A 27,652-nucleotide genomic window follows, 5' to 3' on the forward strand; every position below is an offset into this window, starting at 1 on the left:
TCTAATTTCAAGGCCTGGAGACTAATACTTTTTTTTTTTTTTTTTTACATTTGTTTATTTTTGAGCAACAGAAAGAGACAGAGAGTAAGCAGAGGAGAGGCAGAGAGTGGGAGACACAGAATCAGAAGCAGTCTCAGGCTCTGAGCTGTCAGCACAGAGCCTGACGTGGGGCTCGACCCCACCAACCGTGAGATCATGACCTGAGCCGAAGTCGGACGCTTAACCCACTGAGCCACCCAGGTGCCCCGAGGAGACTAATACTTTGAAGTACGCAGGGATGACCAGAATCTAAGCACGACCTCTAGCCCACTAAAATACATAAAAGGTCAAATAAGACATTAGAATGTAAACTGATTGGTAATAAGCAGGGTATGCTTCTGAAAAGATGATATGGATTGAAAAAAAAAAGTGAGAGAACAATCAAAGCAAGTATTTAAGGTAGAGGGAGCTGGGTGCAAACATACTGAATAGAAATCTTTGGGCATATTTGAGGAGCAGCTTGGAGACCTCTGCAGTTCTGGTGGTAGGAGATGAGTTTGAATAAGTAGAGCCATTGGCATATTACTCTGAGTGTGATAAAAGCCATTAAAAGTTTTGATCAGAGATGAGATGAAATCTGATTTTCACTGGGAAAGTGCACAGTTGTGGAGATTATGTTTTAAGAAGACAGGTGTGGAGATGAGTTAAGAAGCTAATGTAGAAGTACAAATCAAAGGGCAGGATCTCCCTTGGGGCGCCTGGGTGGCTCAGTCGGTTAAGCGCCCGACTTCAGCTCAGGTTGTGATCTCACGGTCCGTGAGTTCAAGCCCCGCATCAGGCTCTGTGCTGACTGCTCAGAGCCTGGAGCCTGTTTTGGATTCTGTGTCTCCCTCTCTCTCTGACCCTCCCCCATTCATGCTCTGTCTCTCTCTGTCTCAAAAATAAATAAACGTTAAAAAAAATTTTTTTTTTAAATAAAAAAAAGGGCAGGATCTTCCAGACAGTGAGTCCTCAAGAACATGATACTAAGAACTGATCAGTGTTCAGGAAATCTCTTTCCTTTAAGAGTATTTTCTTTTGTGTTCTCTCTGCTCTTCCCACTACATTTGTTTTAAACTTCTAGATTTAATGTGTGCTATACAAAAACGGAGGTGTTGTAGTTAGAACAATTATTTTTGTTTCATATGTGTAGGTAAACATGTATGATTTAGATGGAAGAAAAGAGGAGGCTGAATAAAAAGCAAAGAGGCCTTAAGTTATGAAAAACATGTCTAGTACTAGACCAGGAATGTGTCTTTAATGCCATTGGTAACAAGCAGAAACTAGTGTTCAGCCTCTTCTTCTTCTGAGGGATTATGTGTGTACCATAGGTTATTCTGGAGGCTCTACAGGAAGTAGATTGAAATGTGATTGAGAAGAGTATTTGAAAGAAGTTTAGAAAGCCATCACAAGAATAATGCATGACATGATGAGGGTCTCTTTTGTGTAAAGCTCTGGGTTAGAGACTACAAGTGCTGCACTTATGCCAGCCCAGGACTTCCCTCTCCGGGAGCTTAGGAACAGAATGAAATAGATATCTCTGCTTTACACATTTCAGTTGTGTGACACAAGGCAGCTTACACGTGCTGTTTTAGACTGCATGGCTTATTTTGTTCCCTATACTTGAAATGTATTTTCCCCCTCCTCCATTTGACCACCGTTTTCCAACATTTATTTTATTTCCTCCAGTAAGACATTCATAATCTCTATCAGTCTGTGTAAATTGCCCATTTTCTAATGGAATTTCATGGCTAATTATAACCCTTAATACATTGTATTAAAATAATTTGTGTATTCATTAGTGTCTCTTTTTAAATATTATTGAACAAACATATATGGGAGTAAATATGTGCAAGCCATGATTTTGTGTTACATGAATTAATTCAGCCCTCACAAAACCCTTACACATAGATGTTATTGCTATTCCCATCATAGAGGTGATAAAAACAGGTCCCTGATGGCTACACAGTTATTATGTAGTGGGATTTGAAGCTAGAAAGCCTAGTGTCCAGACCTACATTATTAATCCTAGACTACACACCCCTAAAGAATAGTGACTGTTCCACAGTCTATGATGTATTTCTAGTACCCAGCAACTTTCTGAATAGGACAACATGAGAAGAGGAGATCAAAAGGTTGGAAAATTATGAAACATATTAGACAAATTATAACTATAAATTAGCTGTAGTGTAGAATGTCATTATTGAAAATTAGTAAGAAATGAGGCACACATTATTTTATGAGTGTCTTTGATGATAAGAGAGAGAGCGATAAAAGTTCACTCAGTTTGCATGACCATTAACAGATGTGGATTTTTTTTGGGGGGTACCTCGGTGGCTCAGTTGGTTAAGCCTCTGACTTCAGCTCAGGTCATGATCTCCCGGTCTGTAAGTTCAAACCCCACATCGGCTCTGTGCTGACAGTTCACAGTCTGGAGCCTGTTTCAGATTCTGTGTCTCCCTCTCTCTATCCTTTCCCTGATGGATCTCTCTCTCTCTGTCTCTCTCTCAAACATAAATAAACATTAAAATTAAAAAAAATAATAAAAGAATTGTGGATTTTTGAGCAAAATTTTCTAGAGTGAAAACAAACAAACCAGTTAAATATCTACTAGATATGCTGCTTCAAAATTAGGCTACTGTTGAAGTATAAAGTAGCATTATTTATGTTTGTTAAAACAGACCACATATAAAGAGATGCTGTCCAATGCATAGATTTTAGTATAATGTACTGAATATTGAAGGCAAGCCTGGGGTCCTTTGGGAAATGGGCAATTTACACAGACCAGAAAGGATACCACTGTTGGGTATGATTTTATGTAGAATATTTTTAAATCCTGCAGAAATGAATTGAGAAAAAAAGTGCTGATGAACCCACACTTCTTGTGTGACTAAAGCATGACATAGTGTGAAAACAAGAAATGATTTCAATCATCTTTAAAATAAAATGACCAAATAATGGGGGAATAAAATCTTCAGTAGAAACAAACAGAAAAAGCTTGTGTAAAATATATCCTAGTGATTTAAACTTTGTCAGTCGCACCAATAAATTAAAAGAGTTAAATGAAAGATCACTGGCTCTGTCAGTTCTCTAAACCAAATTGTTTATTATAACCAGCCATGACAACTGGACAACACTTAATCATTTGCAGTCATCAGAAGAAAAAAGTGGGATTCAATGACCTTCCTCTCAGATGAACTTTTCACATTTTCTCTTGGAAAAATAATAATGAAATTATGTATCACACTAGATCATTGTGCTTTAGGGAAAATCTCTTGTCATTCCATATTTTAATGTTGATGGATTGGCATTGAAAAGCTCATCAATAAATAAAGATATAGAATCAGGCTTAATGTAAGCATAAGCTCACACGCTTGAATGTGCTAAACAGAAATATTTCTCCATATGGCATTTCCAAGTATCCAAGCGCTAAGTTCTCTGAATAGAGAAATGATCTGTGCAAGCCATCCATCACTCACCCACCCATTATAGACATAAATTAAAGAATAACATCAAAGCAAATTAGCAGCTGTTACTATGAAATGCTAGAGAGTTAACCCCCATAATACAACATGTATCTTCTTGACTAGGTAGAAGATGATAAATTATTTTAAAGCCAAAATAGCTAAGTGAACCTCAAAAGAAAGTGAGCAGACAAGAAAACCTGCTGAGGGGGGAAAATAAAATCAGAGCTCTTAGATGTATTTATCTTCCCTTTTCAGGGCAATTATCTAAATTCTAGAAAAGAAACTGCATTATTTGTAATTTTACTATATTTTCCTGATATTTTGCAATTATCGTTAATGGTAATAGCTGTAATTATTAAGCTCCTACAATACATCAGACTTTGTACATGTATTTCTCTAATATTCACTGGTTTGCATTGTTAGAATATATAAAAAAGAGAAGAACCAAAGCTCAAATAAAGTAACTTATTCAAAATGTCGCAATAACAGTACTGAAATTCAGGTGACTCCCCAACACCTTATACAAACAATCATGATGAACTTGAATTGGAATATTGTTTCATGTTAAAATTCATACCAGTATTTAAAGGAAGGAAATAATAGGTATGTTATTATTTTCCACATGCAGAAAAAAAATGTTCAGTTAATATTCTTCTGGGATTGCTGGTATGTTATTATTGTCGTCTTTTCTATTTATTTTTTGAAACCTTTCTTGCTTTTGTCGCTTCCTTTCCTGTAATAGTGTTTTTATTTTTGGTTTTTTTCTCCTTTTTTGGTGAGTTTAACTAATGAATATTAGACAACTATCTAGGTTGTCTCCCTATATAAAATATAAGGGATGAAAAGATTTTTTTAAGTTCATTTATCCTGAGAAAGAAGTGGTGTGGGGAGCGGCAAAGAGAGAGAGAATCCCAAGCAGGCTCCACACTGTCGTTGCAGAGCCCAAGGCAGGGCTGGAACTCATGAACCGTGAAATCGTGACCTGACCCGAAATCAAGAGCCAGTCACCTGACAGAGCCACCTGGGCACCCCAAGGGATGAAAAGATTTAAGATACCTGACTGATATTCCCATGATAAGTAAATGACCGTTTTGAACTAAATGCTAAAATTACACCAAAGATTCTAGAAGTACGGTGGACTCAGAGAATCTCTAAATGCAAATATTAAAAATGTATTGCTTTTTACTTCCTTCAGGTGAATAACCTAAATCGTATAGATATTTTTGTTTTGCTTTGTTTTTATATCTAATTTGTTTCTATATCTAATTGACTATATCTAATGGACTTCTGTTGGATGTTTATGTTTTCATTGTTTGTTTCTTTTCCCTGCAACCATTAAGTAAAATTAAGGATGGAACTGAGGATGTGATAAAACTGCTGTTCAATGTGCCCCAAAGCAGGGACAGCATTGTTTAATATCGTTGGTGTTGTCTTGAGTTATACTCAGTCAGCAACTCCTACTCCTCTTTTGCTGTTAGATTTAGTTTAGCCATCAATTAATACTTTGATTTACATTGTTTTTTTTCTAATATTTTAGGTGAAACTCGCATAACACAATATTAAACATTTCAAAATGTATCATTCGTAGTATTAATATATTCAGAATGTTGTGTGACCATCAACTCAAGTTTAAAAATATTCCAGGAGTGCCTGAGTGACTTAGACTAAGTGATGGACTCTTGGTTTCAGTTCAGGTCATGATCTCATGGTTCATGAGTTAAAGCCTTGTATTGGGCTCCATGCTGACAGTGAGGAGCCTGCTTGGGATTCTCTCTCCCCCTCTCTCTCTGCCTCTCTCCCACTTGTTCTCTCAAAATAAATAAATAAACTTAAATATCCCAAAGTGTTGTCATCACCTCTAAGGGAGAACCTGTACCCACTAAACAATAAGTTGCCATTATCCTGACTATCATCAGAAATGTTAGCTATACTCAGATCCTTTCAATAACAGTTCCTTTGTGTTTTTTATCTACTCTTAATTGACTGATAGTTATACAGAGATATAAAAAAGTCACTTGTAAAGATCCTATTATTGATTGAAAAGTAAGAGAATGTCAAATAATTATAATAAATTTAAAATCACTGTAGTAAAATAAGAAAAAAATGTCATTATTGAGCTCTAAGTTAATTGACATTAATTAAGTATTCTAAAAAGACAGCAACTAAATTATGGAAAGAGCCTAAATGTCCATCAACTGATGAATGGATAAAGAAGATGTGGTGTATATATACAATGGAATACTACTTGGCAATGAGAAAGAATGAAATATGACCATTTGCAGCAATGTGGATGGAAATGGAGGGTATTATGCTAAGTAAAATAAGTCAGAGAAAGACAAATATCATATGTTTCACTTATATGTGAATCTTGAGAAACTTAACAGAAGACCATGGGGGAGGGAAAGGGGAAGAAAATAGTTACGGAGAGGGAGGGAGGCAAACCATAAGAGACTCTTAAACACAGAGAACAAATTGAGGGTTGATGGTGGGGGGAGAGAGGGGAGAGCGGGTGATAGGCATTGAGGAGGGCAGTTGTTGGGATGAGCACTGGGTGTTGTATGTAAGCCAATTTGACAATAAATTATAAATAAATAAATAAATAAACAGATAAACAAGCAAATAAGTAAATAAATAGCAACCATCTAATTTCCATCCAAGTGAAAAAGCACCATTTTTCAGTTCATTGTTATAAACATTCTAGCTATATGTATGTTGCTTCTGCCCTATATAAGAATTTCATGACTTAAAACACTGATATTCTTAAAACTAACTTATTCTTATAGTGTTCTGGGAAGTAACTAGCATAATCACCATTGTGCAAACATAGATAAAACCAACGAAATTATAGTTTTGGGGCAGGCTTACAACGTAAGTATCAGACACAGTTTGGTTTTTCTATTTCTAATTTCTTCCTCATAAAACTTCACTACATGTTTCTCTATAGCAGCATTGTGCCAATTAAAAGAAGTTACCAGGGAAAAGCTACTAAAGCTAATAAGATTAAAATTTCAAGCAGAACTGATGAAGTAGTTATACAAATCCAACTACTTTTGACTTGTTTGTCTTCATTTCCATAGTATGTATTCCTGGTTCAATCTTTGAAATGAATATGCCTTTTCAGAGATTTCCAATAAATCACATTCATTTTTAAAGTCTGATGTTCAGTCACCAAATTGCCCATAACAGACTTAAAAATGGAAAACCTTCCAAAATTGTTGAAATGAGAGTTAAGACAATTATCAAAGGTGCTCTTTTGAATATAGAATTTGTAAATATATATATATATTTACATATATATATGTATATATACATATTATGTATATATATATGTATATTACATATATATATGTAAATATATATATATTTTTATATACATATATATATATAGTATTGTCAGGTTGAATTTCAAAGCAGATATTCAAAGACAGTATAGTTTAGAGACATATAAAAAATAATCTGTGATTAACACTGTGGTATGATATCTTGAAAGGAGAAAACTTTCCTGTTTCCAATTTTTCCATTCCATTGTTTTCTGCTGCATTCTTCTATCTATTAAAATCACAGCTGCGAAAACTTAGTTTGTGGGTTTGGGCCCTGCGTCGGGGTCTGTACTGACAGCTCAGAGCCTGGAACCTGCTGGGGATTCTGTGCCTCCTTCTCTCTCTACCCTTCCCCCACTCACAATCTGTCTCTTTCTCTTAAAAGTAAATAAATGGTAAAAAAAAAAAAAAATTAAATATAAAATAAAACAAAATTACAGCTGCAAACCATTTTCTTCAAGCAAAATTTTAATTTCATTTTACTATGCAAATTATTTATTAGTATTACAAATCATAACATTTTCCATTGGTCCTCTAATATTCAACTATTATATTCTTATTTATACTATGAATTTATTGTTTCATTATCTTCAGCGCAGGTATTCTTTGTATTTACATGTTTTTCATTTAATTTAACATCAAAACATACTCTGGTATTTTCTTTTTTTTTTTTTTTAATGTTTATTTATTTTTGAGAGAGAAAGAGAGACAGAGCATGAGCAGGGGAAGGGAGGAGAGAGGGAGACACGGAATCAGAAACTGGCTCCAGGCTCCGAGCTGTCAACACAGGGCCGGAGGTGGGGCTCAAACTCATGAACCATGAGATCATGACCTGAGTCAAAGCTGGATGCTCAACTGACTGAGCCACCCAGGCACCCCTACTCTGGTATTTTCAAAATTTTTTTTCCAGTAAGTCTATCATTCTCTGCAGATAAGTCTTTACATGGATGAATTTTTACTGAAGCATGAAGCATAGTCTGTACATTTATTTATTTATTTATTTATTTATTTATTTAAATTCCAGTATAATTAACATACTTTGTTATATTAGTTTCAAGTGTACAACATAACGATTCAGCAGTTCCATATATTATTCAGTGGTCATCAAGATAAGTGTAGTTTTAGTTCCTTTCAGCTATTTCACCCATACCCACCCACCCCCCAACTCACCATCCTTCTGGTAACCATCTGTTTGTTCTCTGTAGTTAAGAGTCCGTTTTTTGGTTTGTCTCTTATTTTTTTCTTTGTTTTGTTTCTTAAATTCCACATATGAGTGAAATATCATATGGTATTATTCTTTCTCTGAATGACTTATTTTGCTTAACATTATACTTTCTAGATCCGTCATGTTGTTGCAAATGGCAAGATTTCACTTTTTATTATGCCTGAAGAATATTCCATTATATCTTCCTTATCCATTCACCTATCAATGGACACTGTATTGCATCCATTGTTTCGCTGCTGTATATAATGCTGTAATAAATAAAAGACTGCATATATCCCTTTGAACTAGTGTTTTTATATTCTTTGGGTAAAAACCCACTCTTGCAATTACTGGATCATATGGTAGTTCTATTTTTAATTTTTTGAGGAATCTCTATACTCTTGCACAGTGGTTGCACCAGTTTGCATTCCCACCAACAGTGCAGTAAAGGGTTCCTTTACTCCACATCCTCCCCAATACTTGTTTCTTGCGTTCTTTATTTGAGCCATTGCAACAGGTGTGAGGTGATATCTCATTGTATTTTAATTTGTATTTCCCTGACGATGTCTGATCTTGAACATCTTTTCATGTGTCTGTTGGCTACCTGTATGTCTTCTTTGGAGTTCATTTCTTCTGCCCATTTTTAATTGAATTATTTGTTTTTGATGTTGACTTGTATAAGTTGTTTATATATTTTGGATACTAACCTTTTCTCAGATATGTCATTTGCAAATATCTTCTCCCATTCAGTAGGCTGTCTTTTAGTTTTGTTAGTTATTTCCTTTGCTGCACAGGTTTTTATTTTGATGTAGTTCCAATAGTATATTTTTGCTTTTGTTTTTCTTGTTTCAGGAGACATATCTAGAAAGATGTTGCTATGGCCAATGTCAGAGAAATTACTGCCTGTGCTCTCTTCTAGGATGTTTATGGTTTCATGTCTCATATTTAGGTCCTTAGTGAATTTTGAGTTTATCTTTGTGTATGGTATAGGAAAGTGATCAAATTTCATTCTTTTACATGTAGCTGTCCAGTTATTCCAACACTATTTGTTGAGGAGACTTTTTCCCATTATATATTCTTGCCTCTTTTTCTTGAGGTTAATTGACTATATAATTGTGGGTTCACAGTCTGTTCATTTATTTAGCCACTTAGTAAGTGCATATTCAAGATTGAAACATTGAGCAATTATGAGTGCTACCTGGGCTTTTTATCCAGACTTAATACATACTCTTTTATTTCTATCAGCACATAGAAATATATGATATATTTTTTGTTACAAAAGTAGACTATTCTCTTTGAACAAAGATTGCAGACTTAAAAAATGAGCTTAATTCAGTCTCTAAACTTGATCAAAAAGTGAAACTTTGGGTATATTTACCTTCAGTGCAAGCATGGGCTTTGTTTATTTTCTTATTAATGGTTTAATCATATCATCCATACAATATTGTGCTTTTTTGTTATAACTTTACTGAATGAACATTAATCCTAAATTAGTGTTTTATATTTTCAACATGTGTACTCTATTGCATCAAGTGTCTCTATTACCATTTACATATTCATTCATATGTGGTCTTTTTGGTTGCTTACATATATTTACTACAATACATAATAATATTATGAGTGTATTTATACACAAAGCTTCATTCCTGTTTATTATTGTTTTCTCAGGATAGTCAACTAGAAAGTGAATTACTACTAAAAAGGGTAGAAATATGTGAAAGATCCTTCATGCTAATTACTAAATATTTTCCACATGCAATTCCACTGTTATTAGCAATATAAGTGCCAATTTCATTGAACACTCTTTACCCTTATATATTCCTAATTTGTGAAATGAAAATGATGATTAGAGACTAAAATGTCTCTAATTTTCTTTAGTTGAAAACTTATGTAGCTGCTTGTTTTCTTTATATATTTTGAAATATGTATGCAATATTGAAACCATCAAGAAGTTTATATAAGTACTCCTTTTACAAGCACTCTTAGAACTTTTCACTTTAGAAGACGAGACATATTGCTGAATAAACTTTCAATCCATTTCTTGAAACAATTACACATAAATGCATTAAAATATCTAGTATTGCTTTAAATCTGGTATGTCTTCTTTAAAAATTAACCATTTTGGAGATACCTCTATGTCATTTGTCAATAACCTATCATTTGTATAGCTGCAAGATTTTGTATAGTGTGAGATTTCTTTTTTTGGTTGTTCATAGTGTATTTAAGCATTCCTCTACTGTTTGACATTTAAATTATTTTTAAATTTCTTTATTGCAACCAAAGCTGCAGTGAATATCCTTACGAATGTTACTTTGTGGTCATTTATGAGCATTAATTAAGAGGAGATACTGAGAGATGTTATTGCTTCATTAAAGCAGAGTCATATTTTAATTTTAAAAGGTAACATCAAATCATTCTCTAAAAAGCCTAAATTATCTATGCTTCTAACAGTAGTACGTGAGAACACCTATTTGATCAGATCTTTACCAATGTTGGATTTATAATGTTTATTTCCTTTTTTATTTTTATTTTTTTAACATTTATTTATTTTTGAGAGACAGAGAGAAACAAAGCATGAGCAGGGGAGGGGCAGAAACTGAAGCAAGCTCCAGGCTCTGAGCTGTCAGCACAGAACTGATTCCAAAGCGGGGCACGGGGCTCAAACACACAAACTGTGAGATCATGACCTGAGCTGAAGTCGGATGCTTAATGGAAGGATCCACTCAGGCTCCCTGTTTAATTTTTTTTAAGAGAGAGAGAGAGGGAGAGCGCCAGAGGGTAAGGGGCAGAGAACGAGGGAGACAGAATCCCAAGCAGCCTCCGCTTTGTCAGTGAAGAGCCTGACTCAGGACCCACACTCAGAAACTGTGAGATCATGACCTGAGTTGAAATCAAGAGTTAGGTGCTTAACTGACTGAGCCACCCAGGCACCCCAGAATCAGTGCTGGTTGTAAACACACTTTATTTTTGTTACCAATGGATTGGTGAAAATAAATACCACATTTTTTGGGGGGTGGGGGGGTTAAATTAATCCTCCCCCCCCACATGAGGAATAGCTCTTTGTTTGCTAAATTTTTTTAACTTCTTGCTTTTTTGATTTTAGTAATTCATTTTATAGTCAGAATATTGAATTCTTCTTTTGTATTTTGCTCATTTTATGGATTGCATTAACCATTGTTCATTTTTAAAATATAATCACCTTTATCAAGCTTCACTTCTAGACTTTAAGAATGTGGGGTTTTTCTTTAAAAGGTATCATCTTCCCCAATATTTAAATTGTTGATGCATTAAATGCTGTTATTATACTGTTTAATACCAATCTTTTAATACTATTTAGTATTAGTGTAATTTTAACTCTTTCACCTATCTAGGTATTATTTTACACAGAAAATGAGTTATATATACATTTTTCTTATTAGATAGGTGATTATCTCAACATACAATGTAGCCTATATCTTCGCTACAGTTTTAATAAACCATTATTATTATTATTATTATTTTTACTTTCACATAACACATGTCTGCTTCTGAAATTTCTATTCTTTCCATCAATATTTTTATATATTGTTGAAACACCACTAGATTAAGACCAATTTTGAAATATATATTTTATTTTATTTTGTTTTTAATTTTTTTTTAATGCTTATTTATTTTTTTGAGACAGAGAGAGACAGAGCATGAAGGGGGGAGGGTCAGAGAGAGAGGGAGACACAGAATCCGAAGCAGGCTCCAGGCTCTGAGCTGTCAGCACAGAGCCCGACGCGGGGCTCGAACTCGCGGACCGTGAGATCATGACCTGAGCCAAAGTCGGACGCTTAAGCAACTGAGCCACCCAGGCGCCCCAGAAATATATATTTTAAAAATAAGAGGAAAGTACTAGCCACTGCAATGATAAAATGAAGACTTAATTTGGTTAGAAAAGAGGAGGTAAAATTATCCATCTCTAAAAATGATATGACTGAATATAAATAACAGTCGAATATAGGCTGGAGACCCTAAAACAAAGTAACTCAAAATGTTAAGGGGCACAAAATTAATATCAGAAATTAATAACTTTATGCATATGAATGAAACCAATCAGGAGATATAATGGAAAAAAGAATCTATTATTATTAGCAAGTAAAAGGTAAAATATCTATGAATATACCCAAGAAAAAATTAATTTTTCTTGATACAGCAATTAAAAATGAATCAAATTAAAAAAATAAATCAAATAAGTAGAAATACATATCATATTATTTTTAAAATGTTAAAACTCAGTTACTATGTAAATTAATAAACACCTCATATATCAACATTTTAATTTTTTTAGTTTATTTATTTTGAGAGAGAGAGAAAGAGAGATAGTGCGTGGGGAGAAGGGGGAGGAAAAGGGTAGGGAAGGAAGGGCAAAGAGAGAATCCGAAGCAGGCCACTCTGTCAGCATACAGCCAGAGGCGGGGCTCCAACTCAAGAGAATCCTGAGATCATGACCTGAGCTGAAGTCAGAAGTTAGATGCTTAACCCACTGAGCTCCCCAGGTGCCCCATAAGATAAAAGTTCTAATTGTGTTCTAACCTGATAAACTGAAAAGTTTACGTAACATCACACACACTCAGGCACACAAACACAGATACACACACACACAGACACATACACACGCACTCGCTCAAATAGCCAATAAGTTTTGAGAAAGAAAATTGTTAGATTCATTCTCCTGGCTATTTATACATGTTATATAGGCTCAATGAATAAAATAGTGCAAAAAGTATGAGGAAAGAGAAAGACGGCTGAAAGAAACAGAACATTCAGACATAGACAAAATGCATGTAGACCAACAAGTGACACTCCAAATCAATGGGAAATGATGGACTATTCAATAAAATAGTGCTAATAGGTAACTATCTTAAGAATAAAAAAAAAATGAGGGGGGGCTCAGTCAGTTTGGCTCAGGTCATGATCTCATGGTTTGGGAGTTTGAGCCCTGGGTCAGGCTCTGTGCTGACAGCTCGGAGTCTGGAGCCTGCTTCAGATTCTGTGTCTCCATCTCTCTCTGCCCCTCCTCCACTGACACTCTCTCTCTCTCTCTCTCTCAAAAATAAATAAACATTAAAAAAATTAAAGAAAAAGAATAAAAAAAACAATTGAGCCATTACCTTATATGATAATTTTTTATGATAATGATCTCCAGTGAATCCTATCTCCCAGTATCAATGCTTTTGGTGACTCTCCTTGCACATTGCCCCTAAGCATGTTATTTCTTTCCAGGAACATAAGCAAACACAAGTGAGGCAAAGGCTTGACAGGAGCTTTCCCTCTTAGAATGTTGCAGTTACCTTTGTTGGAAGTCTTGTGAACATCCTTGAAGGACAGAAAACCACATGGACAGAGGAAGGCTCATCCATCTCAGGCTTTCTTGCTAAGCTCAGCCACCAACCAACCCACCAATTTAATGAAGCCACATGAGTACACTTATTATTAAGGAAGTGATTAAGTAAAATATGGTGGATATTACTATAGATTTCCTATGAGTGACTATAAAGCAGTATAGTAAATATGCAGAGTAACACAAATATATCTTTAAAATGTAGTGCTGGGGGCGCCTGGGTGGCGCAGTCGGTTGGGCGTCCGACTTCAGCCAGGTCACGATCTCGCGGTCCGTGAGTTCGAGCCCCGCGTCAGGCTCTGGGCTGATGGCTCAGAGCCTGGAGCCTGTTTCCGATTCTGTGTCTCCCTCTCTCTCTGCCCCTCCCCCGTTCATGCTCTGTCTCTCTCTGTCCCAAAAATAAATAAATGTTGAAAAAAATAAAATAAAATAAAATGTAGTGCTGAAAGAACAAAACACACCGTATGAGATATACACCACTTCGTCATTTATATGAATAAAAAATGCAAACAAAACAAAATAAAGTCCTCCCCTTTCCCTTACTCTGCATACTGAGAACATATACACAGATTAAGAAAGTTTTAAAAATTACCAAATACAGGTAAATTTCTAAACATATTTTATAAACTTTTAGCCTGTTAAACACAAATTACTCATGCAGCTTTACCTAAAGAAAATGTAAAAGTAATGGGAAAATAATAATACAACCACTGGTATTAATCATGTGCATAACTTTTACCAGAGATTTCTAACTTAGTTCTGCTAATTTAACAAAGTACCGTGGACTGGATGGCTCAAACAACAGAAGTTTATTTCTCGTATTTCTAGAGGTTGGGAAGTCAGATATCAGGCTGCCAACACGCTCGAGTTTCGGTGGCGAGCCCTTTCCCTGATCTGCAGATAGCTGCCTTAAGCTGTGTCCTCCCATGGCTGACAGTGAGAGAGATCATATCTCTATGTCTCTTCTCTTAAGGGCACCATTCCCATTAAGGAGGGCTCTACCCTCATGACCTAATTTCCTCCCCAAAGCTCCACCTCCAAATAATATCACATTGGGGATTAGACCTTTCACATACGAATTTGAGGTGTGGGGGAGACACAATTCAGTCATAGCATTCCACCCCTGATTCCTCAAATTCATGTCTTTCTCACATGCAAAATGCACGCATTCGATTCCAACAGTCCCAAAGGTCTTAACTTGTTCCAGCATCAAATCTAAAGTCTAAAGTCTTAACTAAATGTCATCTAAATTAGATATGGGAAAGACTTTGATTCACACTGAGGCAAAATTGTTCTCTAGCTGTGAACCTATGAAATCAAATATGTTATGTGCTTCCAAAATAAAATGATGGTGCTGGCATAGGATAGACATTCCACTCCATATGGGAGAAATAAGAAGGAAGTGGTGAGTAGTCCCAGACAAGTCTAAAATTTAGGAAAGCGAAACTCCCTAAGATTTTAAGGCTTGAGAATAACCCCTTTTGACTTGATGTTCTGACTTCCAGACCCACTGCAGTGGGTGGCCATGTCCCTGCAGCTCCGTAGGGTGAGGGTTGCACCCCCAAGCTTCTGGGTGATGTTTTGTCTCTTTCAAACTGAGACTGTAGCCCTCATGATCACTGAATCACCTTGGAGTCATTTTTTTTTTTCCTTTATCTTGAATAATAATGCATGTTCACAGATAAATAGCTGTGTGGGAGGGGCGCCTGAGTGGCTCAGTTGGTTGAGCGTCTGACTTCAACTCAGGTCATGGTCTCGCAGTTCATGAGTTGGAGCCTCGCGTCTGGCTCTGTGCTAACAAACAGCTCAGATCCTGGAGCCTGCTTCAGATTCTGTATCTCTCTCTCTCTCTCTCTCCCCCCTTCCCCTGTTCATGCTCTGCCTCTCTCTGTCTCTCAAAAATAAATAAATGTTAAAAAAAAGTTTTAAAAAGAGCTGTGTGGGCTCATCCCATAAAATTCAGGACATCTAAGAGCTTTCCTTCATTCCATCCAGTCTCCATCCCCTTCAGTTCAAACTGGCAGTCTCCCTGCAGGGGTAGCTGATTAGTTCTGTGGTTCACACTATGTTAACCTCCTTATTAAGGGGCTGGTCTTCCCTACCCTTAATATTCTTTTCTGAACAAGTATTTCCTTTTTTTTTTTTTTTTTTGTATTATAGACAGGCTAAAATTTTTCCAAATATTTATGTTTTGGGCCCTTTTTGCTTAACAATTCTCTCTTTAATTCATTTATTTCTGCTCTCACTTTACTATAAGTATCAGGAGAAACCAAATCACTCTTTCAACACTTGGCTTATAAATCTCAGCTGATTATCCAATTTCATCGTTCTCAAGTTCTACTTTCCATAAAATGCTAGAACACTACCGTAGTTTAACTAAATTCTCTGTCAATTTACCGTAAGGAAATGCCTTTTTTCCAGTTTCCAATAACATATTCCTCATTACCATCTGAAATCTCATCAGGGTGGCCTTTACCATCCATATTTCTACATTCTGTTCATGATCATTTATGAATTCTCTAAGAAGATGAAGGCTTTCTCTCCAGCCCTCCTCTTTTATTTCCGAGCCCTCACCAGGAATGTCTTTAGTGGCCTCTACACAGCAGTATTGACTCTTTCTAGCATGCACCTCAAAACCTTTCAAGGCTCTGTGCCTTACCCAGTTCCAATGCTTCAGCCCCATTTCAAGAAATGTAGAAGCACCTCTCTGATAAGAGGTTTGCTTTAGCCAGTTCAGGCTGCTTTAACAAAATATCACAGATTGGCTGGCTTAAACAATGGAAATTTATTTATCACAGTTCAGGAGGCTAGGAAGTCAGAGATCAGAATGTCAACATGTTTGGGTTCTGGGCAGAGCCCTCTTCCAAGTTTGTAGACTGCCATCATCTTACTGTGTCCTCACATGGCAGAGATAGCAAGAAATCTTCTCTCTTATGACTCTTCTTATAAGGGCACGGATCTAATCCATGAAGGCTCACCCTCACAACCTAATTTCTTCCAAAAGGCCCACCTCCAAAAACAATGGGGATTAGGGCTTCAATACATGAATTTGGTCTGGTGGGGGGACACAAACATTTATTACACAACAATTACTGAAAATATTTACCAGTAATGAAAGGTAAGAGACATTTTCTAAAGCTTTACCAGAAATAAGAAAGTGCTATCTGAAGAAGCATTTATTTCAGGTGGAAAAAAAATAATCAAGAATGTTCCTTCTCCCCAGTGCCTGAGTGGCTTAGTCAGTTAAGCATCTGACTCTTTAGCATCTGATCTCTGCTGAGGTCCTGAGATTTAGTCTAGCATCCAGCTCGGGGCTGAGCATGGAACCTGCTTGGGATTTTCTCTCTTCCTCTCCCTTTAACCCCTCCTCTCTCTCCCTCTCTCTCTGTTCCCTCCTCTCTCTCCCTCTCTCTCTCTCTCTCTCAAAATAAATAAATACACCTAAAAAATAATGTTTCTTCTCCCAGCTTGGAAAGTTACACAAGTTTTCTTTATCAGTTGTCAAATGATTCCAATTAGAAACTAAATATAGGAGCACCTGGGTGGCTCATTTAGTTAATCGGTTAATCTCATGATCAGGTCATGTTCTCTAACGGTTCATGACTTTGAGCCCCACATCAGGCTCTGTGCTGACAGTTCAGAGCCTGGAGCCTGCTTCAGATTCTGTGTCTCCCTCTTTCGTTGCCCCGTTCCCACTTGTGCTCTGTATCTCTCTCTCTCTCTCTCTCTCTCTCTCTCTCTCTCTCTCTTTCTCTCAAAAATAAATATTATAAAAAAGAGACTAAATGTATATGTCACATGTCACAATCCTTACTTGATGTAGCTCTGTATATTCACTAGAATTCCTTTTCTTCAAGTCTCTTTGGCCAAGGAAATCTGTGGCTGCTGTTTTGCATTTCTATCCCCCGGTACACACTCTAGCCTTCACTATCTTGCTTTCTATCCCAGAAGGCTGAATACTATGGCTTCTGGTTGTTTGGGCCAATGAAAAGCCTGACTGGAGATTGCATGAAGACGGAGCATGAGACCAGAGTATAGAATCCACCCTACCCTCCCACTGCTTATTCCCCCACTCCTCCCACCCCATGTCTGCTGTTTTGTAAGCAATCAGCTGTTTCTTTAGATCAAAGGAGACAGATACTCACACGAGGCACCTCTCTATATAACTCCTTCCTTCCCAGATAAAGTAGTGACAACAGCCTTATTATTACTCTCCCCATATTACTGCACTGTCTCTTGTGACCGATTTCTATTTCACTGTAAACAGACTCTTTATTGCACCCTCCTTGATTTATTCTAATTGAAATTTATTCCTTTCCTTCTGGGATCCAGACTAATATAAACTCTCTCTTCAAGTGAAAGCCTAGCATAACAGAAATGTAAATTAGTAGCTGAAACAGGGATATAACTCTATCCATCCCTTCTCTCATCTTTGAAGAGGCTCCCTAAACACTTTTTGAAAGTCAGGGCATACAATTATAAGCACCCCACTGTTTGACTATAATTACCTTAAGGATAGGAATCATTTATTTCCTCTCCATTTCCTTTATAAGGTTGTACAAAGTGTACTGAACATAGCAGGACGTGAATAATATTGAATTTGGTCATACAGTATCTAGAACCCAACTCATGACAGACCTAGTTCCTACTGAATCTTTCTCACCCATTATTTCTTTCTTGTAGGTATGCAATGGATATTTCAGTAGTATTTTTTTTATTAACAGATTTTGCTCTTGCCTTTGTTTTACCTTCCTTTTGTATTTCCACCTTTATATTCACAAATTATTTCTTTCTTCTAATTACTAACTCCATTTCCACTCTGGCATCCCTGCTCCATTTGTCAACTCCTGCATAAAACATACCCTAATCAGAAAAATGGGTAAGACTCAAGAGGCTCCTATTTTCAGATTTTCATGTTTTTCTAAAACCAAATTAAGAAGAGCAACCAAACTTTTAAAATGCCATCTGAAAGCACAGGTGTCGGTGTCAGGGTGTTTTGTTTTTGTTTTTGTTTGTTTTGTGTTTGTTTGTTTGTTTGTTTTGTTTTTTCCCTAAGTTTTTAAGCTCTTCAAAAAGAGGTTGAGGACTTTGGTTTTTGAAATATGTTCTGTAGTATATATGGTGTGCACAGAATTCTTAATAAATCTGTTTGTTTGTTTATTTATTTATTTATTTTTTAATGTTCTGGACACTAGAAGTGATAGACCTCTAAACACTGTATTAATTCTATCAAGCAATTAGACATCGTGAATATACTGTAATCAAATTATGCATTTATGTTTTGATTTGGCCTAGAAGAATCAAACTTTCTACAGATCAGAACAATAGGGTACCAGAGAGGGAAGAAAATAGGGAATTTAGTATTCCAAAACACATTCCACTTTTTAAAGGAAAAAATTCTAAAAGTGAAAGTAGGTGAAGTAATGTTAAAATCTTTACTATAGAATTTCTATGATATACTTTAAAAAGGCAGGCAGAAGGCATCCTGTGGTTCATTCTAGCTTTTCCAACCTATGTTTTGAAAACAGAAAACTTCAAAGTAGTACCATTTCTCAAACGCATCAAAGCATTAGGTCTATTCAAAAACTGTCCTTGCCCTAGTTATAAATCTCTACTAAATGTGTCAATTTTATTTCTCTGTGCTTCCCATATCCCGAATATGAATGTGACTACTATTTATGAACAGGTGTGTTTTACTGAGCTATTTATGTGAAGTTCAGATAAAAACTAAATCCTCTGGTACTTGAGTAGGAACAGCATTCAATCTTTTCTTACAAGGGTCAGTCTGGGATAATAGAAAACAACTAAATATAAAGGAATTCATAAACTAGTGAATAATGGCTCATGTCAGATTTATGCTTTGCACCCATGAAAACTCTCTGTCAGCTGTTACACAATGGAAGATGTCATTTCAACAGCACATTGTATATGTGAGTTTATATATTAATTATATGGAGAGGAAGTTATAATTTTTGTTTCTTATCATCTGTTAAGCATCTCTTACCTTCCAATTTAAAAAAAAACAAGGTACTTATTATCCAATTAATAAAACAAGGTATTAATAATCCTGCCCACTACTATTATGAAGTACTAATTATGATAATATGTTTTGGATGTTGTGCCTCAATACAACTAATTCCTAGGGCTGTTGAAATTATTCTGCTCTATTTCAAAGAACATGGTTTCTATTATTGCGACATCAGTAATAGACATCAGTGCTGTTTTTATAACAGGATAGAGTGTCTGATGAATCCGATGCCCAAATACATCCAATCTGTACTTACAACTTCCCCTTTGCATCCATTGATATACATAGAAATACTTGTTTTAAAATCTAAGGAGGTGTAGGGACACCTGGGTGGCTAGTTGGTTAAACATCTGACTTCAGCTGAGGTCATGATCTCACAGTTCATGAGTTGGAGCCCTGCATCAGGCTCTGTGCTGTCACCTCAGAGCCTGGACCTTGCTCCGGATTCTATGTCTCCCTCTCTCTCTGCCCCTCCCCCACTCATACTCTGTCTCTCTCTATCAAAAAATGAATAAACGTTAAAAAAAAATTAAATCTGGGGAGGTGTAGATGGTAGGGTATGAGGAAAGAAGTCATGTAGGAATGGAGAGGGAACATCAGGGACACTTCCCAGCTTGTAGTAAGGGGGAGGGGGGGGGCGGTGATCTCACTGGTTAAATACTAAAAGTCAGCAGTAGGGTGAGCTGTTCAGGTGAGAATCTATGAGGACTCTGGGGAAAGGTGGTATTAAGACTCAGGAGATAAAATAATTGTTATTCTGCAAATCTTATGAGTTTCTTTCACCCCAAGCTTTGGATTATTAACATTCTTGGCACCGACCATGAAAGGTAATACAGGTTATTAATTGTAATTCTGAAATTCCTTCAGTAGTATCTCAAAAAGCAGAATAGGGGCAGACTAACACGGCAGATGATGTGAGGTGACAATAACTGGAAAATTGCTCTGTGAGACTCTGTGATCAGACTCATTTGGGAACTGGGTGAGACATCTGGGGAAATCAAACATTACTCAAATGCAAAAAATGCAGCCTGGTCTTGTGGGATGTGGAGGTCTTTGAGCAGCTCTTTATTCGGCTTCATGGTATTTCAGCCATGTTTCTCTCTAAATATCTGTTCTTTCCCCTTCTCTGCCAAATAACTTCCCTTGCAAGGCTCTTGAATTGCCATGACGTAAACTCTGACTGCAGTTCTCTGCGTCTTTAGACATCCGTGTCCTAAAGTTGCCTACAAAATTTTCTTTTAGTGAATTTCACTTTAGCGAAAATTCTTGAGTAAGACAGGTATCTGTTTCAAATCCCATCATCTATGCCGACGTCAAAATCACCCAGCACACCATGACTCAGTGCTCCAGGCCCTCAACTGAAACAGCACCTCCAAGCAAAGGAGTGAGCTGACCGCCTTCGTTCCTAACAATGTGAGAGACTTGGTTTTTGGGTGAGGTGTGTTCCAGCCATAGATCCTGTTGGCACAAGTGAGAGCAAGAATAAAAATGTGAATTTCTAATGTCAGTGCGATCTCTGCTGCATTCACAAGTAGAAAAATCTTGCCACATTTGAGTAACATGATGTGCTTATTTTAAAAGCTGGGAAGACTGGGGCACCTGGGTGGCTCAGTCAGTTAAGTGTCTGACTCTTGATTTCAGCTCAGGTAATGATCTCATGGTTTGTGAGATCTCTTTCTCTCCCCCTCTCTCTCTACCCCTGCCCCACTCTCTCTCTCTCCTTCTCTCTCTTTCAAAACAAATTAAAAAAAAAAAAAAAAATAAATCTTTAAAAACTGGAATACTGGCTATATAGAAAAATCAATAATTTGTTTTTCTTCCCATTTATGAATTATAATAATCTGCTGTCCCACAGGAAATATCCTATTTGAGTGACAATAGGAAAATGATGTTAGTTGCAGTGTAAAGCATAAGCAAGTTCTATTTATTAAGGATGTACTGTTTGCCTGGTAAGAACACACATTTCACTTTTATCCTCAAAGCAAGGTAGTACTTTTATCCTTTTTCTGCTAATGAAAACATTGAAACTCATGGCAGTGGAGGACTTTACGCAAAGTCACCTACCTATTACCCTGAAAAACTGGATCATGAGACTAAATCAGCCTGGACTGAAAACCTTTACATCGTCCAAAACAAGTTCTCTTGTATGAATCAGTTCAGGACCTCACCTCAAAGTACAAAAGCAGTAATTAAAGTTGAACTTTTTAAAAACATCTATAATGAACTAGATTGATTACACTTCAGAAATCTGGGAAAGAACGGCTCTAATTCTCCTCACCACCTCCAACAACAAATCCACACAATGCCGTGCTGGGAGGTCACACTTTCCTAGGTTTATTAATTTCCTAGTAAAAGAAGTGATTCCGAGAGTAAGTTTTACCTCTCATTTCTTACAGTCTGGAACTTCCTATACACATTCTGACAAATATGAGACAAACTATGTTAGGCCTAGTACTGTGCAGGATTTTATTATACTAAGCAGGCATGAAAGTTGAGAGCCTCGTAAATATTAATCACAGACTAATGAACAGTGGGAGATTTCTGAATATCAATCTGTACTAGAGGGAAATTTTGAATTAGAGACACTGCTTCCTACCCAATAAATCAGTAGTGAAAAATTGAAGGCATTCTCATGCATCTGCTTATGTAGCTAGATCTCTAGTCCTAAAGGAGCATGCAGCATGGATGCCAAAATAGATGTAATTTTATCACCCCACATGGAGCTTTTGCATTTTTAACGGGACCATTTTTTAAAATTTTAATTACCTCCAAAAGAGGCTGGATTGTATCACAGAAAACTTGAGTGCATTCTTTAGTATTAGAGTTAAAATAGTTCATGAGTAGTTGGAGCTTTCTCATTCTTCTTCATTAGCATTCAAAAACCATTGCCAAGGGACTGGAAGACTCAAGGTTAGGAGAGGAGCTGAAATGCCAAAACTTGATTGGCTTATTGCTTTTATTAAGTGTGAATGTTACTGCTTTTGTCTCTGGGCACATGTACGACACATAACATAACAAAGACGATATCTTCCATTATTATTCAAAATTTCATAAATAATAGCACATACAATCATATACACACTTGCATATCCTTAATGATTATCCATTAATGGAAAAATATCCCTTTACAATAATCAAAGTTAATTATTTATTAAGACAAGTAGGAGAGTGGAGAGTGATATCTAGGATTTTACAGTGTTTTTGATGTTGACAAAAAACAATGGGACTCAGTTTTCAGTTTGAGGTTTGGTTTTTTTTTTTCTATTTTTTAATATTCAGTAGTATTTAAGAGCTTTGCTAGGTTATTAATATTTTAGTGGAAAAACTAAGAAGTGGTTTTTAATAATATTAATGTTTCTTCATATCATTATAATTAAAACTAAAACTTTATCCTAAATAGGTATGGTATGAGCTGTCTTTACTGAAATGACACAAACATAGTTATTAAGGACACAGGAAAGAGAAGGATCCAGGAAATAAGCCGAAATGGTGAATGTCATTCTGAAATACACCAGAAATGTTATTTTCAAAATGATTACTTTATTCCATCTCGTGTAAATAGAATAAGTGATAATTACTAAATTAAGTCACAGTGTAGCAGAATGCTATAATTAAACATTAATCACTAAGTTGTCATTTTTTATTAATCATTTCCTAGACTCATTAAAAGCAGGAGAGATATGTTGGTCCTTAATATATTCCCAGCACCTTGTAGATGTTCAATAAATGCTTAAAACTTTTTTTTAAAAAGGATTAAGTATACATTGTAGTTTTCCTTTTGTATAGATGGAATTGTAATCTCTCTAAGGACAAATAGTCTCTTCACAAATGTTCAAATATAGCGAAAATTACAATATGGTTTCCCAACCATATATAATATGAGAACATAGAAGCAATTACAACTTTATATCCATTTCAGTAAAGTATTTGTGCTTATGCACTTGCTGCTTTCTACAATTACAACACAGGACTGATGTTTGACAGCATTCATCTTATCTTCTCTATGATATTAAAGATGAGTTTATTTATATTTTTGAGCTTGCCATGTGCTTATATTTGAAATTTTCAGGAACTATTACCCCAAATGCACTAGATGTATGTGTTATGTGTGGAAATGGTCATTTTTACATAAATAAAATTTTGTGTAAATATTAGCATATTGAAAATGATTTCTGCAGGTGACAATAACATAATTGGTTATCATTAGAGTTTTTGTTTGTTTTACATTGTCACAAGTCATCTTATTTTTTTTCATTTATAAGCACAGTGAATGTAATAATAGATGCCTTTTTTTTATGTTTAAGGAGATTTTGAAAATACTAGGATGTGTTTTAATCAATATTATTAACAAAAAGTAGAGTTCTTCATTGACCAGTATCCTTGTGGATATAATTTCGTATAGTAGCCCCCATCTCATTTTACCTTATTTAACTTACTTATTTTTCATAAGAACCCACTGGTCTTATGGGTCTCAGTTTAAAAATACATTTACATTCATCACAGGGATTTATAATAATTTATAGCTAGTATTCCAGACAAATGCTGTGAAAAATACTGAAGTAGTTAAAGAGGACACCAAAACAAATAAGAAATATTTACTTTTAAATGAACTTTGACAGAAAATATCATAAATCTTTAAGGTTTATCATTGTTCAGTATAAGATAACCAATATAACTTAGATATACCACCAGAAACAATAACAATTTAAGCATAGCAAGGTTGAAAAATGTAACTTGTATTTAAAACTTATAAGTGTTAAAATCATAAAAGTTGTTAATCAAAGTAATCCTAAAATCTAATAAATAGAATTTTAATAGTTTTCTAGCAAAAAAAAATCTTCATTTTTTAAGGTAGTCCTGTAAAGTTTATTAAAATGAGAAAGTAGAAAGTGGTGGATAATTGTCTAAGTAGAGATGACTGTCACATTTTTCTGTTGGTCATGAGACAAGAAGGAAATGAAGTGAGTGAAATACCTATATATTCAAGTATTTTATTCTTGCTGACTTTAGTAGCAGTAAACCAAACTTGTTCAATATCAGGATTAGAGACACACAAGATGATTTTTACCTTTTTCCCCCTGTATGGTAAAAGTAAAATTTGTTGTTCCAATTAACTAGATATATTGCTTTTAGTTATTTTGTTTTCTACACCATGAGTTACAATTGTTTAGCTGTAATGAAGGAATGACCTAGAGAAAGGAGGAGGGTGGCAAAATTTTAAAGTTTAATTCTAACACGATCGTGACACAAATTGCTGCATAGCCTGACAATTAATGTGTGGACTTGCGATGGCCCTTTCCACCTGCCCACGGTACATTTTCATATGGGATTACCCCTCTGTAGTTTCCCGTCTAACTCTGGTTTTCATCTTTTCAGGTTTGGATTTATCCTTCACAAAGATGAAGCTGCATTACAAAAAATTGATCTTGAAACCATGTCATACATCAAGACAATTAACTTGATGGACTATAAGTGCATTCCTCAGTCATTGGCATATACGCACTTGGGAGGATACTACTTTATTGGCTGCAAACCTGACAGCACTGGGGCAATTCCACCACAGCTTATGGTGGACAGTGTAACCGACTCAGTCATTGGATTCAATAGCGATGTGACGGGCACTCCATATGTCTCTCCAGATGGGCACTATCTTGTCAGCATTAATGATGTGAGAGGTCTTGTAAGGGTCCAGTACATTACCATCCGAGGAGAAATACAGGAGGCTTTTGATATTCACACAAATCTGCACATATCTGATCTGGCATTTCAGCCATCCTTTACTGAAGCTCACCAATACAACATTTATGGTAGTTCAAGCACACAAACTGATGTGCTCTTTGTGGAGCTCTCCTCTGGGAAGGTTAAGATGATAAAGAGTCTTAAGGAACCACTCAAGGCAGAAGAATGGCCTTGGAACCAGAAGAACAGGCAAATCCAGGACAGTGGCTTGTTTGGTCAGTACCTGATGACACCTTCCAAGGACTCTCTCTTTATACTAGATGGACGACTCAATAAGTTAAACTGTGAGATCACTGAAGTTGAGAAAGGAAATACAGTCATTTGGGTTGGAGATGCCTAGAAGCCCTATTAGATAATTATTGAATGAAGAGTTTTCCAGTACATTGCACTTAACCCATTGTTTAAATTTACAGCTTAACTTTTCAAGATCACACCCTAGTCAAACATAAGTTACTTGATAGACCCAAATAAAACAGATTTTTTTCTTTTGCAAAGATGAACACAATTAGTAATATTGGTTGACTGGAAATATTTAACACAACATTTAATAAAAAAACTAGATCAATCACAAGATTCAAAACTATAATTACATTCAAGCCAACAAAGTAGAAATTTAAACAATTAAAAAATAACTGCAGGGAATTTCAGATGACTTTAAGCATTTCATTTTGGAAGTGGTTTATCTATTATTTTTTCTCTGTCTTTTGGTATGCTTAAACTAGACATAAAAAGGTATTGTGGAACCTTAAAATTCTTACTTCAAAATATTCTGTCCCATCCACTGTTTATAATCTTTTGTGCCTTGAAGGGAATGTCACAAGAGGAAAAAGTAGGTTGAAAGCTGCATACTGAACACCCTCATAACTACAAATCTTTTGTCATTAAAAGAGAAAAGTTTAACATCTCTTACACCAAATCCTGTCTTCAGCATTGGTTTAAACCTCAACGAAATATCATTTGAAGGCATAAGTTGACCTTAGGTCGTACACCAGTGACAAACTCTATTTAATACTTACTATATGGTCTGCAGCATGCTATGGAAAATGAGGAGGAAAGGAGGAAAAATAATTATGAAAAAATGTTTGCAATGTATTCTCTATTCATTTTGCTTTTAATCATTGGAGTGCATTGTATTTTTAATGCAAGTTTGTCTGGGATGTCAACTGCTTACAAATGTTTATTATTAGCAGAATCGATTCCTTTCTTTTCATGTAGTCCAGAATTGAATCAGCAGGAACTTTCAGTTTTAAAAAAGTAGTACCATTTGTATCTGCTTAGAGTAAACCTCATATGGGGAAATTAACACCAAGAACTGATGAATATTAGCGGGTTAGGAGAATTAGTAGCAGAAATTGGAAATAAGGGGATAGCTCCACAGTGGTGAGTAAAGACATACTTCACTATTGCCTTGGCAATTTAAATATAACTCATCAAAGAACTTCATTCCTTAAGAACTTTCCTAAATGACTTCTGCTCAACTGCTACATAATCCTTAAATGACCCCATCATTAACTCTGTGCTATGGTTTGAAACCTAACTAATCCTCTTATTTGAGAAACTGTATAGAAGTAAAAATTATTGCTTCTTTTTTTTAAGGGCAAATAAAAGGCCAGTGGACGTGGATTAAAACTAGAAAGTTGGTTTACTGAAATAAGCAGATAATTATCTAGGCTTAAAGTAATAGCTTACATGTTTGGAGAATCTTTTTACTTATTTTTTTTTAATTGTTGCTAAAAATGCTAATGGGCTGTTGAAATGACCTCCGTTTACTGAAGGTAATCCAATAAGGTCTTTTTTAAATACAAATTTTACTCAAGTTTAAATTGTATAAAACTGCTTAGAAACCTGAAATTTTATAGTGTGTAATATCTTATGTATATATAGCATCCTGAGCTGTGTGATACAGTAGATTTCTTCTTAGCTTAAGGAAACATTATGGGAGGTAGATTTAATAAACAACAGAGATGAGCTTATGTTTCTACTTACCTGCTTTCCTTTTTAGCGATTTTCTCCCTTGTGAACATGAACCATATAAAGTGTCTAATGATTTAATGTAAGTCTGTCTCATACATCCTTCTTCAGTAGCTTACACCATGTGGATGCTCTGTCTGTAGACATTGCTTGATAAAAGGAGAATAAACCTCTTAAATTTTAACGCTTGAGTTCAGTCAATGTTTTAATGCGCATAACAGTGTTTTGTTTTGTTTTTCCTCCACGTGCTCATAGTCTGGTACTCTGCATTATTTTGAAAATTGATGGGATGAGGTAGAGGGCAAGTAAAGTGAGAACAATCAAAAAAAGGTAATTTAGTTTATCTTTTTATAGAAAATGTTAAGTTGTATTGCAAATAATGATGTCAGTGATAATGTGGGTATGTGTAAACACTGAAAGTTTAGAAAAACCAAGGTAAAATTATGAGATAACTGCACTAAACAAACAAACAAACACAACTCTATCAAATAGCATATTTCTACTAAACAGAGTAAAAAGTGAAGTGATAGCAGTGAAGGG

At 35.6% G+C, this 27,652-nt stretch overlaps 1 protein-coding gene and 1 long non-coding RNA gene across 4 annotated transcripts in view; one reads left to right on the forward strand and one right to left on the reverse strand.

Annotated features, from left to right (window-relative positions):
* The window catches only part of FSTL5 (follistatin like 5), a 768,518-nt gene extending 741,222 nt beyond the window's left edge, over positions 1–27,296 (forward strand). For all 3 annotated transcript variants that reach the window (XM_019441101.2, XM_053901160.1, XM_053901159.1), the window contains exon 16: positions 24,779–27,296. In XM_019441101.2, coding sequence (XP_019296646.2) covers positions 24,779–25,481 — 703 coding nt within the window. In that variant the 3' untranslated portion in view covers positions 25,482–27,296. The remainder of the gene's footprint in view (positions 1–24,778) is intronic.
* LOC109262462 (uncharacterized) lies at positions 16,141–19,768 on the reverse strand. The gene is made up of 2 exons (XR_002077782.2): positions 19,659–19,768; positions 16,141–16,428 (listed from the first exon to the last, which is right to left on the reverse strand). It is a non-coding gene; the product is annotated as an uncharacterized LOC109262462 (long non-coding RNA).
* Positions 27,297–27,652: the final 356 nt, after the last annotated feature.

Source organism: Panthera pardus, unplaced genomic scaffold (genome assembly GCF_024362965.1).
Source record: "Panthera pardus isolate Hobbes unplaced genomic scaffold, ASM2436296v1 HiC_scaffold_13, whole genome shotgun sequence".
NCBI lineage: Eukaryota > Metazoa > Chordata > Mammalia > Carnivora > Felidae > Panthera > Panthera pardus.